The sequence below is a fragment of the Gobio gobio genome, assembly GCF_949357685.1.
Source record: "Gobio gobio genome assembly, chromosome: 10".
Classification (NCBI taxonomy): domain Eukaryota; kingdom Metazoa; phylum Chordata; class Actinopteri; order Cypriniformes; family Gobionidae; genus Gobio; species Gobio gobio.
Genome location: NC_137116.1, coordinates 46,889,885 through 46,905,777, shown reverse-complemented (window position 1 = coordinate 46,905,777; position 15,893 = coordinate 46,889,885). Strand labels below are relative to the sequence as shown.

The 15,893-nt window shown below is 36.5% G+C and overlaps 1 protein-coding gene across 8 annotated transcripts in view; it reads right to left on the bottom strand.

The window, feature by feature from the left end:
* osbpl9 (oxysterol binding protein-like 9) overlaps positions 1 to 15,893 on the bottom strand; it is a 42,955-nt gene that overhangs the window by 11,547 nt on the left and 15,515 nt on the right. For 2 of the 8 annotated variants that reach the window (XM_079827647.1, XM_079827651.1), the window contains 8 exons: positions 9,113 to 9,208; positions 8,953 to 9,000; positions 8,176 to 8,205; positions 8,030 to 8,080; positions 7,373 to 7,411; positions 3,472 to 3,571; positions 3,184 to 3,288; positions 288 to 447 (listed from right to left, as the gene is read on the bottom strand). In XM_079827647.1, the coding sequence (XP_079683773.1) occupies positions 288 to 447; positions 3,184 to 3,288; positions 3,472 to 3,571; positions 7,373 to 7,411; positions 8,030 to 8,080; positions 8,176 to 8,205; positions 8,953 to 9,000; positions 9,113 to 9,208 (629 nt within the window). Of the gene's footprint in view, positions 1 to 287; positions 448 to 3,183; positions 3,289 to 3,471; positions 3,572 to 7,372; positions 7,412 to 8,029; positions 8,081 to 8,175; positions 8,206 to 8,952; positions 9,001 to 9,112; positions 9,209 to 14,767; positions 14,786 to 15,379; positions 15,670 to 15,893 lie in introns of those variants that run through there. The other 6 variants (XM_079827648.1, XM_079827653.1, XM_079827649.1 and 3 more) reach the window with 5 other exon arrangements.

The window sequence follows — 15,893 nt, the reverse complement described above, 5'->3', positions numbered from 1 at the left end:
TGTACGGTTTTAATTCGGTCAGTGTGTTTCTTTTGGTTTTCAGTAAATAGTGCGGGGGAGTGTGAGTGTGTTTATCTCCAAGCAGTATTGTTTACACATTATGCAGTGTTACTTAATGTGCGTGTGGGCAGGTGCTACTATAATTTACTTGAGCAGCAGTATTTCACTGAGTTTTAATTATATATAAGTGTGTGTTTGCATGTTTTATGTTTTGTTTTGATGAAGTATGCGTTTATGTACATTCCTCACATTATTCAGCGTTTCAGTGTGGTGTGTGTTTAACTCACTCCGTGCAGTGTTTCGGCGAGGTACTGCTCTGATAAAACTCATCTGCATCGTAAAACTCGTCTTCGCTGCTGGAATAGGAGAAGTCAGGAACAGTGTGGGGTGGTACGTTCATGTGACTGGGAGAAGTCACACTGCTGCTAGGAGCTGAAGGACCACTCCCTGAAACCACAGGAAGAAAATGAAACCAATAAATGTGAGAATAAATGCGAATGTGTTGAGGAACTGACTAACCACACTCATTTAAACAACACCACAGCCGTTGGTCAGTATAGCATCTGTTATGGGTTGAGGTTTTATGCTTTTGCATATGTGGCTGGCGTGTGGGTTCGGCCCCACTTTATATTAGGTGGCCTTAACTACTATGTACTTACATTAAAAAAATGTGTTCATATTGTATTGCAAAACACTTTTGCTGATATTGAGGTGGGATATGGGTAAAGTTAGGATCAGGTGTGGTAGTATTGGTATGTTTAAGGGTAGGGTTAGGTGTAAAGGAAGTGTCAACAGTGTAACAGTGTACATTAATAATTACAGAAATTAATTACAGATGTACAATGTAAAAACATGTATGTACACAATAAGTGCATTGTATCAAATTATTAATTTCAATGTTAGTACATAGTAGTTAAGGCCACCTAATATAAAGTGGGTCCCACAGGGTATGATCGTTAAAAAAAGGGCAATATGTCAGACACCCCGTATGCATCACATTAACGTGTGAAATACACTTTTTTTGTGTTTAGGTCTAATTATTGGACCCAACAAAGCAATAGAGTTTTAAACTTGATTTAAGACAACGACTCTGCCTTTGCTGTTTGCCACAAAACATGCATATTCAAATAAGCTTCAAAAGACAAGGTTCATGCCCACCCTCAGAGTCAATCACTCTTATGCAAATACTTTAAATGCACACCCATGACATCACTCTCCACTGCCTCATTTCACTAGAGACACTTTTATATAAAAAAAAAAAAACATGGTCACACTTAACATTTTAATATTCTTCCTGAATATTTGACTAATTATATATTAAAGTACTAAATATGAATGAAAACCATGTCATTATTTTAAATATTTTAATTTAAAAATGTAATAAAATAACAAATGACTTCATCATCATTAGAATTTGTATTTTTATTATTAGAATAATTGACGATATAACCATCTTTAAAAATGCGAATGATTATAATACAATTGTAAGTAGTTCAGGACAAAACAGAAAATGGCTAGTAAGGCACAGCATGCATATAATTGTGATGTTGTCAGCCTAATAAATAAAATGTTTGGTTGTTGAGAAGACTGTTCAGATGCTCAACGAAGTCCAATTAAATCAGCCCTGCCTACAACGCAAGCACTTTCGGCATGAATATAAATGGAAATCCTGATTCACAGTCTGCACTTTTGAGCTCTTGACTGTTTTATGTGTATTTTCCTGCATTGCTGTCTAGAGTGCTACCGATCGGCTGTGCTCTTGCTGAGCTCAGCTCTTCCTGCACTACCTCAGCAGAAGCTGGACTCTCTGAGCCCCTGTATCCAGCACTAATGACAGTCAGGGGAAAACAGCCTGACTGCAGAGATCGGCTCTGCCTGCATCCCCACTGCAGCGGAATACTACAGGAATACTGCTTCTGCTCACATTAAAAGGAGGCATTATGTGACCCGTGCTGGCAAAATTAGTCGCAATGAGAAAATTTTCAAAAATTAGTTAGTTATTTTCAGCAAAATCAAGTTTAAGTTTTCTGAAGGTTCCAAAACAAAATTACCTACAGTAGCAACCATACCTTAAAATCCCTGGTGACAACACCAAATTTGGCACACACCAAATCAAAACAAAAAATATTTATGTATTCATTTTTTCCATGATACCACAATTGTTTGATTAGCATTAATAAAACAGAGAGCCTATATATTAAGACCTACTGTACCACACGGATCTAAAACAATGTTACACATCAGAAGTTTTTCCCCAACAGTTAACCAAACGTTCACATAAGACATAACAGATAATATTTGTGAGAATACTCGCCAAGAGAGATATTTTGAAATACTATAATTTTGTGTATCGGGATCGCACTGTGAGAGGCATCTTTGTGCGCATGCATCTTTCAGTAAGTGAGATCGTTTTCATGGGAAAGGGAAAGGTACTCCTCTCAGAAAACGTAAAAATAAAGATACTTTAAGATGTTTGATTGCTATTTGGGGCATTGGGATCGCTATACAAGGACTTGATGCTTACTGAACTCATTTTTGTGAAAACCCGAAAATCAACCCAAAAATCATAATTTTTCACTTGTTTTGCCTGTAGCTCGAAATTTTCCAGTGCGCATTCTGACTCATTTTGCCAGCACGGGTCACATACACACATACATATACAAAAAAGAAACAAATGATGTACTTACAGTGTCATAATGTACATACAGTGTCGGGGGTAATGTAATCAGATAACTTTATTCAAGTAATTCATTACTTTTAAATTATCGGAGTTACTTTTTCAAATGAATAGCGCAAATTACTAAATGTGAGCATGCATTTACTCATCTCTCTTGTACAAAAACAGATTCAGTATTCCTCAAAATGAATAAAAACATTGAAATGCAAACTATTAAGCAAACATGCAATAATTAAAATGGGAAATAAAACATAATTTATGTTTTATTAACCAATGTCTGTGCTGTTGACCTTCGATAATCTAATTCAACCATTATAATAAGCTAAAATGTTAAAAATGTTAAACATCACATTTGTTTCTTTTTTATTTGTTTCTTTTTAATAAGTAAGAGTGTTGGACTGTGTCGTTTTACTTTTGGTGTGAAAGGGCTTTGAAATTTTTTCTAATATATTACGTTTTCAATTCCCGAGATTTATGCGCTTACTTCCACGACTGTTGGCTCGTACCTGTGCTGTTGGGAGTGGGAGTCTGAAGGCTCCCCATCACCGTGACAACAGGGCCCACGGGTAAAGAAGAAGGCCTCTGTTCCGTTTTACACACCTGAGCTCCATCTATGGATGAACACACACCCCTTATATGCCCTTGGCCCAAAAAAAATGCACACACAATTTGCAAACCAAATCTAATTTCCAAGTTTCCAAACCAATGGACTACAAATGCCAAGAGGCCTACAAAATAAAGCACATGCAACATTATTAAGGAATAAAATGCAGAAAGAGAGAGAGACAGCTCACCTGTGGGTAGAGTGGTCTGCGTTGGCATGGCACTGGCACTGACTACAGAGGGATTGAGAGGGGTAGGCTGGAATACCCCATCCACTGGGTTTATGGTGCTCTGCAGAGAACCACAGACATGATAGAAAACACAGCTCTCATAGGGAAACATGTTATAAATACACCCTCTCATAGGAGTGTTCGCACTCAATGCCCAACCCAACTATCACAGAAATCCTCAGGGGAACATCAAGGACTGATACTCACTACTAGACTCACCACTACTACTAGAAATGTTTAAAAGGTACAGTACACCCGAATATGACAATTCAGTTATTATTTACTCACCCTAATGATATGTTTATAATCTGTAAATGTTTATTCTGACTAAACGTAACTGTGACCTAATATTTTTTTAATGCTATTTTCATATTTTTATTCTTAGAATTTGTGTTACTATGTTTTTGTTGAGTTTGTATTGTATATGTGCACTGAAAGCTTCGGCACCAAGAAAAATTCCTTGTGTGTGCAAGCACACTTGGCAATAAAGCTCTTTCTGATTCTGATTCTAATGTTGTTCTAAACATGTATGATTATTTATTTTATGGAAAACAAAAGAAGGATGCTCTTTGAAAGTAAAATTAACTTTTACTTCAGAGTGGCCAGGATACACTTTTTCCTTTTGAGTTCCACAGAAGAAACTAAGTCACACAGGTTTAGAACAAAATGAGGGTAAAGAAATGAAGTAAATGGGTGAACAGTCCCTAAGATTCTAAAAAAAATGAGTTACTGAGTAAGTGATATATTCAGACATATTGAAGATATTTATTAAAAACAGTCACATCTACAGTGGACTCTTCATTTCTCCAGTTAACCTTCATGAAACTGTTTAAACATCATTATTTATTGTTAAAGACAACATGAAATAATGAAATTTCACCATTTACACTACCATTAAAAAGTTTGGGGTAAGTAAGATTTTTATTTTTATTTTTTTAAAGTAATTCATAATTCTATTCAGCAAGGATGCATGCGTGTTCAGGTCATTTTTCCCAAACATGTTAGTTAATGTTATTGCATTGGACTAAAACTTACTGACTACTTCCCAAAACTTTTGGGATAATTTTTTGTAATTTTGTTATGCTTCTTGTGTTCGCACTGTTTATCACACTAGTGTGCTTTAATGTTTACCCAAGAAGTTTGTTCTGAAATGCTTTTATTTTTTACAAAATGGAACAGTCACACTTGTGGTGTTCCCAGTCAAAAATGACCGGCCTACAAAAAATAGCTTATAAATCTCTAGTTATGCTATATGACCTCTAAATATTGGATTTAATGTTGTTGATTCAAACTTATTTTCTTCCAATTAGTACAGATTTTGAATTTTTTTGTTTTTTATTGTAGGCCTCATTGACCTGAGCTTATATTGGTAAAAAATTACCAACCATTGAAAATGAATGGGGGAGATCTAAAATAAGAGAAACTTTTAGTGTTCAGGAGCATGTTCATATATGTACATGTGTATTTGTGTACAAAAGTCAAAGGCCTCAGACATGCACACTTGCGCTACCGCGCACACACACACACACATTCATGTACACAAACAAACTATTTTGAGTATTACACATTTTCTTTTTCACAGAAATAAACTATCCTCAGATCAATGAGGCCCAAGATCAATCAATTTAAAAACCGGTCCTTATTGAAAGAAAACAAGTTGAAAATAAGATTGAATCCGATATTTGGTGATAAAACAAGAGCTTTACAAGGAAGGAATTTTTGACCAGGAACACCACAAGTGTGGCTGTTCCATTTTGTACAAAATAAAAGCATTTCAGAACAAACTTCATGGGTAAACATTAAAGCACACTAGTGTGATAAACTGTGATTTTCATTTTCATATTTTGTAGAATACTGACAAAATTATCCACAAATAATGCTGAGGCGGATAAGCTCAGATCAATGCGGCCTACACTCAATCAGTTCCACAAATAAGTATAAAACCTTGTCCTAATTAAAAGAAATGCTGTTTTTGAACTTTTTATTCATTATGGATCCATGAAAAATCATGGTTTACACAAAAATATTAAGCATAAATATTATTGAACACCAAATCAGCATATTAGAATGATTTATGAAGGATCATGTGACACTGAAGACTGGAGTAATGATGATAAAATGAAATTACATTTTAAAATATATTCAAATAGACAACAATTATTGAATAATTGAAATAATAATTGAAATAATATTGCTATTTTTACTGTATTTTTGGTCAAATAAATGCAGCCTTGGTGAGCATTATAGACTTCATTCAAGCTCTATATTATTTCCCTCCAAGTATTCTATTACACTGAGAAATCTGTCATATTATGGAGGTTACATGCATTACGAATGCTATTTCATGTTGTCTTTAACTGTTTTGTGTCCACATCCTTTCTACACAGAGACACAGAAAAAGTCAATGAGGATTTAATAATCAAGAGAAAGATTTGAAGTAAATTAGTGAATCAGATTCAGTGCTTTATAATGGACTGTGTCCAAATGAGCAACCTCACAGCTGTGGCCCGTGTCCGTCACATTGAATCTTCTTAATATACAAAAATCACTGTGTGTCAATCTCTGCCTTACGGTATCACTGAGCATCTGTCAGTCGGCACAGACACTGACACAAAGCTATTAAACTCTGCGTCCATGACGACAAGACCAGTCCATAATCCCGAGTATTACTCACTAAATAGGCAAGGCAGAGAGATAAATAATCTCTATCCAGCATGCACAGTAAAACACTGATGTCACAGGACACAGTCGTGAGGTAACTCTACAGGAAAACACACAAGGGGGAAAAAAGACATGCAGGGGAGTGAGTGAAATGAGTTTGGAGGGGCTTTTCTGAACGGATAATTTTAAAGGATTTTAAAAAAATCTCAATTATTTATGGTTCTGAATAATCTGTGTTTTGTTGTACCGTAACAGAGACTGCCGCTCTTAATTAAAAGCCAATTGAAGCAATTAGAGCTCTGTAGTAAATACATAAACACTAGAATGAGATTAAATCAAAAGGCAAAGACACTCAGGTCAGCGGCAAAAAGGCGCAACTCACAGACTAAGAGGGAAGAAAATCAAATCTCAAGAACATTTTATGCTCAAAAAAACTTCTATGATGTGCAACTTTATGGCCCGGATTCACAGACAGGTCTTAAATTAAGGACATTAAAGTAGCTTTTATAAACGTGCCTTAGAAAAAAAATATTACCGCTGTGAATCTTGAGACAAAACAATGGCACTGACATATTGTAAGATATGTCAGTGCAAGTTGTTTTCAGTTAAAACAGCTCAAACATGCATTTTAGTCTGGGACTAGGCTTAAGCCTTGTCTGTAAATTGTATTCATAATTTATTCAAATTCAGTTTTTTGAGCCAAATCCAACTAAACGAGGAGGGTTAAATGTAATTGGTGATTACGTCACTCCAGCACTAGCCTTGACGGTTATTGACCCGATGAGAGCCTCTGGGTAGGTCATAATAGATCCGCATCAATTTGTCCTTCATGGTTCAATAGCATGTATGACAATGGAAATGATCATTCAGTGTGCAAGTATGTGTGTGTTATGTTTGCTGGGTTGGACCAGTTTGGTTCAATCACACTGCCAAGAGATATTTCTGTATCAAGGTTTAAATTTGTTGCAAATTATGGCCATAGGAAAGGACAGACCCAGAATTACCAGAGAGGAAGTGTGAGAAAGAATGAAAGTAGAGAGAAAAAGAGAGAGAGGTAGACGTGGTAGGCGGAGCCCTAAGATCAAGGTCATGCACATCTCGGTTCAGTTTTACTGAAGAGAAAGTGTGATTTCAGTAGAAGAGAGAACAGTAGCACCGTTTGATTTAGACTAGGTCATTGCTGAGGAATGTTAAAACTTACTATCAGTCCGTTTGAGTGTTGCTGTTCGTTACTTTGATCCTTCAAATTTTAAAAAGAAAAAAACACAAATTGAGAAATAAGGCAACTCCACAGCTGGGAGAAAGCCACAAAAGATGGTGCAAATTGTCTCTGCTTTAATTTGAGGCAATAACAACGGTTGCTTGAGGTATTTTCACCTCCTGAATCATTTGGGCTACGTTCACACAGTCAACGTGATTGTCAACCGTATTTACTAACAGGTCCATTCGTTGCGCAGCTTACACTAGTTAGCCAAATACTGTCTGTAAGAACGAATAACTAAAGTCAGTTACTTAAATACATCAAAGATGGTAACTGCTATAACACTAGAAAGTCTTATTTTTCCATTTGACCCAAGTTCGAGTTCATCCGTGGTCAACGTGTGAGCATAACCATATTTAGCACTGTAAACCAAGACTGACAACCATATTCTGCTGCTGTGTGAATGTAACTCTAGTGTAGGAGAATCACCTCTCAAAACCGTATGATACCTGCTGGAATGTTCATAATCTTGGCAAAATAAACATAAACAGGGTTATGGAAAATTTCAGGTTGGGTTGCACAAGACAAATACTAACACAGTGGGCAGACAAAACACAGGTGCATACACATTATGAGCCTAAGAGACAAGCGTTTTACCTTGGCAATCTGTAGTAGCACGATACAGTGTTTGATGGACTCTACCATACTCTAAAAAAAAAAGAAAAACAAGAAATGAAAATGCATTCCACCACCAAAATTAGATCCAAAATGCATTAAGCGGGTGAAGGTGCAGATGCTCTTACACAAGTCGTGTCCTTCAGGTTCTCGATTTTCTGTGCAGAAGACAATGAAGAACAAGAAAAGGACAGTGTCATTTAGAACTGTGAAATTCCCATGGATTCAAAACAAAGATGCACCTTTACAAAACCTAAAAAAGCAGAAATGAAAGCCTGACACCAAATGACAATCTCACGACTTTCATCCCCTAAATAGGCTTAAAATGTGACTCTCTGGAAAAGCTATGCTTCAGATTTAGTATGTGAAGAATCTTTAGCAGTTCATTGTGAACAATTTACAATATAAAATTTGCATATGTAAATGATAATCTACGATACATTTACATTTTATAACAGTTTCCCTTCCATCTCAAAGCAATTCCATTGAATATTTTATTTAGTGTCTAATTAGAAATTAGATTGAAAATAGCTTAATAGTAACGTTTATTCATTCTTAACAATGAAAATATGTTAATGTCTTTTAAATAACATATCACATAAAAACTGTCAAATTAAACATTTACCTTAGCGAGCTAACAACTTAACTAGCTTGGCACAACACTAACCAGGTTAAGTAAAACTCTTTTGATCAGCTAAAACAAGATATCACAATACTTTTCTACACTTCATTTGCATGACTTGGCAGATTAGCTCTTTTAGTTGGAAGGTGGGACATCCTTAAATAGAGCCGCCATATTGGGTGTGTTTTAATTCCTCTCATTTATTGTAATACAAGTGGACAGTCTCTGCTATATACTGTGTCTGGCAGGAATGATGATGATACGGAAAATGATCATGTCTTACTCTGCGCGACTCATCTTCCTTGCAGTCTTTAATCTTTTCATCGAAGAGCTAGAAGATGCAACAAGAACAGATATTAGACAGTAGTGTGCGTGAAAAATGATACATAAACTCAAAATAGAAGGCTCTTTTGAATCATGAGGTCTTGTTGTCCCAGCCTTACTTTTAATTGGTCGATCAAAATCTGTAAATATGCATCAGCTTCGGCTAGCTTCTTGTCGAAGTCCTGAACGCTGGGAACGAATCCTGTTTCTGCCTCCTGCAAGTGAAAGTGAGAGGGATCAGTTTCAGTCCTTCTCCAGTGCATAAACGCGTCCATGGTGTCCTAAGCTCAGCCACGTTCTGCTTTCGAGAGGAACTGAGTAGAACTGCTCCCTCTCTGTTCACATTTCTCTCTAACAGCTTTAAACGAATTACACAATTAGACAACAGGCGTAAACAGAGATAAGACCCTGAGAGGGACTGAACTGAACTGCAGAATTAAGGGTACAGGCTGTGATCAGTTGTTGATACTATACATTTAAAAAAATAACACAACCAGAGAGATCATCCGGAGCACATCAAACACTGCAACAAGTATGTCAGATGTTTCTAGGACAAGAAGACAGATGCTCATTATCTTGCAAAAGAACATTTATAATCCTTTTCAATGTAACTGATTCAAGCAATTCAAGATTGAAGCCAAGAAAAAAAAGCAAGTTGTTTACTTAAAGGTGCAGTAAGCGATTTCTAAGAAACACTGTTTATACTTAAAATTGACACCCAAATAAACACACCCCTAACTTCATTGCCCCGCCCCCAAAATAACAAACACGCTATGCAACAAAGGACAGCTGGCGCATCAGACAGCTTGCACAAGTATGGATGAATAAACTGTGATTCAACAACAACAACAGCATTCAGGATCGGTCCAATCCACATTGTTTTTTTTCCTATTTACACAGCCAGGACTATGTAAGAACACAATATTTGTACAGCACACACATAGAACAGACATAGCGAATATTCACAAAATGTTTTGTTTAGGTGTTAATTATATTTTCAACAGTTATTAATAGTAATAACATACTATTAACTAAGGGTGCTCCGATCAGGATTTTTGGAGCCGATCACAGATCACAGGAAGCAGTATCTGCCGATACGATCACCGATAACGATCTATTTGAAGCCTTCTTTTTATCATGTAGAATTATTTATAGGGAATTTTACAGATTTTCATTCAGGGCCTGAATTTTATTTCTGACAATGGGGGAATCCCCCCCCTTAGGTGACTCTTGTCATTTAAATGTATATAATTATCTCACCTAAATATTTGATCATGCAGTGCATTTTAGTTTTTAAAGACAGATTTTCAGGTAGGTCTAACATTAGTATTGAGGTAAGAAATACTAAAGACATTTAATAAGGAATCAAATGTAAATTAATATTGGTCTTCCCTGAATAAATTAAATTAGATAAATCCTTACACTTAAGGTTGCAAAAGTTAGTCATTCAAGAGCAGTGAGTGTCATAAAGGTTAATCAAACAACACAAGACAAAGAGAAACTCAGAGACAGCAGCAGTTTATTCGACTGCGGTCACTTTAAGAGCGGATACGGTTTCATGCAGTTGCACAAATGTTCACTCGCGAGTCACGACGGGGTTTACGAGCATACTTGTCAAGACGCTAATTTAGTATACTTTTGTGTGTATTTGACCATTTCAGCGCAATTTGTACTCGCAAGCTTTTTGTGAGATGGCCTGTGTGTGTGTGTGTGTGTGTGTGCGTGCGTGCGTGCGCTCACGGTCTGGAGAGCGCGCGAGTGCTGAGCGGTTTGAACACTGGCAAGACTTAAAAATAAATGCAAATTATAAACTTTTGTGACGATGCGACACTGCCTCAATTGTGCAAGTGGCAAATCCTGTGTCAACTGTGCAGCTCGATTAACTGATGCAGATGCGATGCGCTGATGTGAAGCCATTTGAGCATTTTGAAAGTGAAAGAGAGAGCGCGCGCACGCGGTGATTCACTCGCGCTGTTTGTGAACTTACTTCTCACAGAAAGTTTTCAAATGACTTTGTACATTGAAACTTTTTCCACCTTATTTTTAACAAAACAGTAGGCACAGCCATTTTAAACTTACACTCTAAAAAGTGTTGGGTTAAAAATTACCCAAGTTGGGTTGAAAATGGACTAACCCAGCAACTGGGTTGTTGTAACCCAGTAATTGGGTTGTTTTAACCCAGCAATTGGGTTGTTTTAAGCAAAAATGTAACCCAACCGCTGGGTTAGTCCATTTTCAACCCAACAAGTTTTGAGTGTAATTACTTAAATTAGTTTAAATATTTTAACAGAGTTACTAATGGGTAGGTTTAGGGCTAGGGGTTGGTTAGGACAATATCAATAAAACTTAATCAATTAAAAAACCAAATCATTGCTAGGGTCCTAGAACTGTGGTCCTGAAAATGCAGCCTCAGAGTTTGAAGGCAGATGCTACAGTTAATGCGCTGTCTTCATTGAAAAGCACACACACATAGGCCTATGTCACTCGCACACAGAGTGGAGATTGCGCTGCCCGCACACACAAACATTCAGGAGGACAGAAACGTATCAACGCCACCCCGCGACTTTGAGTCATAAAATAGCTAATCTACTGGATCATTACATTATATTTCTCATTAACAATGGGGATTACAATGCTATTTTTAAGTAATAAAAGCACATCTTCATTTTTAAGAGAGACGCTGAGCAGACGCAGGTACGAATCTCTCTCAAATAAATGCTATAATTCATTCATTCAAATAAATGTAAGTTTACGCACTGCTTTATCTCTGTGTTTGCCTCGAAGCGGGCAGAATGCTAGATCTCACGAGCCGTAACTGACAAAAATAACCATCAATTTTACCCTTCCGGACAAATATTGTGCTGCAAACATCATTAACAGATTTAAATTGACAATGTTGGCAAGTGACCATGGCATAAGCGAGATAATCCACGGCTAGCAGTGCATTAAATGATTTTAATGCGCTTTGCGTTGGGCGGTTCTTTGCCTGTATGCCGTGCATTAAAATCATTTAATGCACAGTTAGCCATGGATTATATATATATATATATATATAAATTAAAAATAAAATATATGCTCATCACTTTTTACAGCACATGATTTACGCCTTCACACCCCTCCCATGACACAAAACTAAACTATATACTAAACTATATAGATAAAAATATCACACACAAATTCAGAGAATTACACAAGAGAATAAAAACAGCTTCCTTAACTAACTAAGCAGCTTAAATATTATTACTGAAAAACAGAAGTCTGGAAATTTTATTAGAACAACAAACAACAATTCCTTATTCTAACCTTAAGCAATTCTAGACCTTTCAGTTAAACTTTCTTAAATAAAGACTAAAGCTAATAGCGGCTAGTCCAGGTGATATTGAGGCAACAGGCACAGGCAACATTGCCTATATAAGAGAGGTACTTCCTGGTCTGGGGGTCAATGTCATGAGCTTCGGTTCTTGTCGACCCTCGCAAAAGCCCCCGCGGTGGAGCTTGGTGGAACTAAACTGCATAGGAAAATGAAGAAAAGCCATGGGCGGCTAACCGTCGCTCAAAATTGTAAACATGAAAAAAAAATAGGTCAAAGTCTGCAACTCTGCATAAGTGGCACAAATCCGCTCAGGAATCAAAGGTTAAGTGGAATATCAGTATGAAACCATGTGATTCACTGAGTCAACTGCCAACATATGTATGTGGAAACACAAAAGCTTTTAAAAGTTTTGCAGCTTTTAAAGCAAACTAAAGATTAACTTTCACTCTGAATGCATGACCTCGTTGGGCCAACCAACAGGTCATATGTACCTGTCATTCAAGAATTATGGGAGTGTTTTTATGAAACGTTCAGTCCTGCTAAAACAAACACCCTAAGCAGTGAAGGCAGGAATAATTAACAGCTGGGATGAAAGCCAGAAACTCGTAACACTACTCGCATTTGCACGTTACATTCTCAGGATTGTCACAAGAGGAATACAGCAGGCAGATGCATGAACTACAACCATGCCGAAGTTTAGTGAATACAATAGCCTATACTTCTAAACTGTTGGCAGTTATAATATAACTAGCTAGTAGCTACCTGACAACCCATCACAAACGCACAATTACTGGATGGTATCTTTTTATCAACCACAATAGTACTGGGGTTACTAAGCATAACAGTAATGCAAGGTCGCAGGTAAAGTACGCTCAAGCAAGTATTCATGCTTGCTTTTGCTTACCTTCGTTAATAGTATGTCTTTGGCAAACTAGCATCTTAACGGCTACACTGCTGCTCTTCTATGTGAATAAAACATTTATCCAAAAGGTAATTATCAATGTATTATAATGGAAATCTGGGGACGATTGTTGTGGACTGTAATTGGATCCAACACAAGTCACCAAAAATCACAGTGGATACATTTTTTTTTTTTAAAACATTAATCTCATATCTCAATCTCAAATTCTCATAAAAATACATAAATACATACACTACCAGTCAAAAGTTTGGAATCATTAAGATTGTTTAGTGTTTTTAAAGAAGTCTCTTCTGCTCACCAAGGCCACATTTATGTTATTAAAAATACAAAAAAGCTGTAATATTGTGAATATTATTAAAATGTAAAATAACTGTTTTCTATTTGAATATTCCTGTGATGCAATGCTGAATTTTCAGCATCATTACTCCAGTCTTCAGTGTCACATGATCCTTAAGACATCATTCTAATATGATGATTTGCTGCTCAAGAAACATTTAATGATTATTATCAATGTTGAAAGCAGTTGTGTAAAAAAAATGTTTAGGATTCTTTGATGAATATAAAGTTCAAAAGAACAGTATTTATCTGAAATGGAAAGCTTTCAAACATTGTACTACCGTTCAAAAGTTTTGGGTCGGTAAGAATTTATAAAACACTTTTGGGAAAGAACTTTATAAATTAATAAATTTATTCAGCAAGGATGCATTAAATTGATCAAGTGACAGTATATACATTTATATGTTGCAAAAGCTTTATATTTCAGATAAGTGCTGTTCTTTTGAACTTTCTATTCATTAAATAATCCTGAAAAAAATTTGTCAACAACTGTTTTCAACATTGATAATAATAAGAAATGTTTCAAATCGGAAAAAAGCAAATCAGCATTAGAATGATTTCTGAAGGATCATGTGACACTGAAGACTGGAGTAATGATGCTGAAAATTCAGCTTTGAATCACAGAAATAAATCGCATTTTAAAATATATTCAAATAGAAAAAAAGTTATTTTAAATTGTAAACATATTTCACAAAAATACTGTTTTTGCTGTATTTTTGATCAAATAAATGCAGCCTTGGTGAGCAGAAGAGACTTGAAATCTTAAATGATTCCAAACTTTTGACTGGTAATGTATGTACTTAAAACTCTGTATTTAACAACTTTTTATAACAGACAGTACTGTAACCATTTTTAAACAAATGAAATACCCGGGTCAAACATTACAATCATAATATAAATTTTGTACGCACATTCCACAACACGTCAGAGTGTCCAAAATTTGCAGCCAAGTTTATAACCTTCACTTAGAAAGTCACAAAATGTCAAGAAAAATATCATCAACAAGTATTTCCGACTTAAACTCAACAACATAAGGATCAATTTCTGATTAAGGGACCATCAGATTTGTGATTCAACTGATATGTATCTGGCAATCGCTTTACTCAAAATGAATGTTCCCTGGGAATCAAACCAAAATTCTCTACCAGTTAAGTTCAGGAACATATGCTTGGTCATATCCTGCAGGCACCATAAACATCTCACCTCCCAGCAGGCCTGAAATCTGCTGTTTTGCCATGTACAAATTATCGAAATACCTCTTAACAAGCATTTACGAACCTCGGAGAGCATTACATAATTATTTTATCCTGTGCCTGGCAGAGAAAAGCTGCGGCATGCCGGGAGCTACATGGTAGCTGTTAACAAACACATGAAAATACAGATTGTACAGACAGGAAGCTGTTCCCACTGACTCACTCCTTCAGTCTGACTCGTAGCAGAAAATCTGAACATCTAACACAACTGCAGACAGAAGTGTTTCAGTATGAATCATCTGAGCAAGCTGAGGCTATCTTTGTGTATTTTAACTGACCAGTGACACATTTGAAAAGCAAACCCACAAGTCTGACTTAAAGTCATGTGCTCTATTATGGCAACACAGACTGTGCACGCATGATATGGCTGAGGTTACAAATCACAAGTCAGTAGAAAAGTAACTACGCATTCAACTGTGACCCATTCCCTCTCTATTTGCAAAAACAAATGCTTCCCTACTTTCATAAACACACACACACCCACCCCTACCTGTGCACACTCATACACAGAGTGTGACCCATTTACCGCATCAGTAAACTTCAACAAAACAAAAATACTCACTCTGTTCTTGCCACTGCAGGACATTCCTCCACAAATCTGATCCAAATTCACAGAAACACTTTCAACTTTCAGTCCACACACCCTTTCCTGTACGTTTCCCCTCTAAAGGAGGGGCGTATAAGGTGAACAAATACCTATTGGCTTGTCGGCTGAACTCAGAGTTGGTTCTATAAACCGCTTTTGACCAGGTCGAAGACTTCCTCAAAAGAAAAAGAAGCAGAAGAGAAAGTAGCATTAACCTTACAGACTATAGAAAGCACAATACAGTGCTGTGATTGGATCTGCCTTCTGCTGCACAGGAGGGGCTGGCTGAATAAGCAAAGCTGTGATTGGCTGTAGGAGATCATGTGACCGGATAGCTGCACACAGTCTGCGAGTAGGTACACGCAGATGCTAGTCAGCAGTTTTTTTTTGTTTTTTTTTTAAACACAGAGCTAAGGTGGAGATGGAACAGAGAGACCTTCAAGCAGAATGGATGAGGGAAAGAATACAATAGAGGACAAAAGTGAGCCTG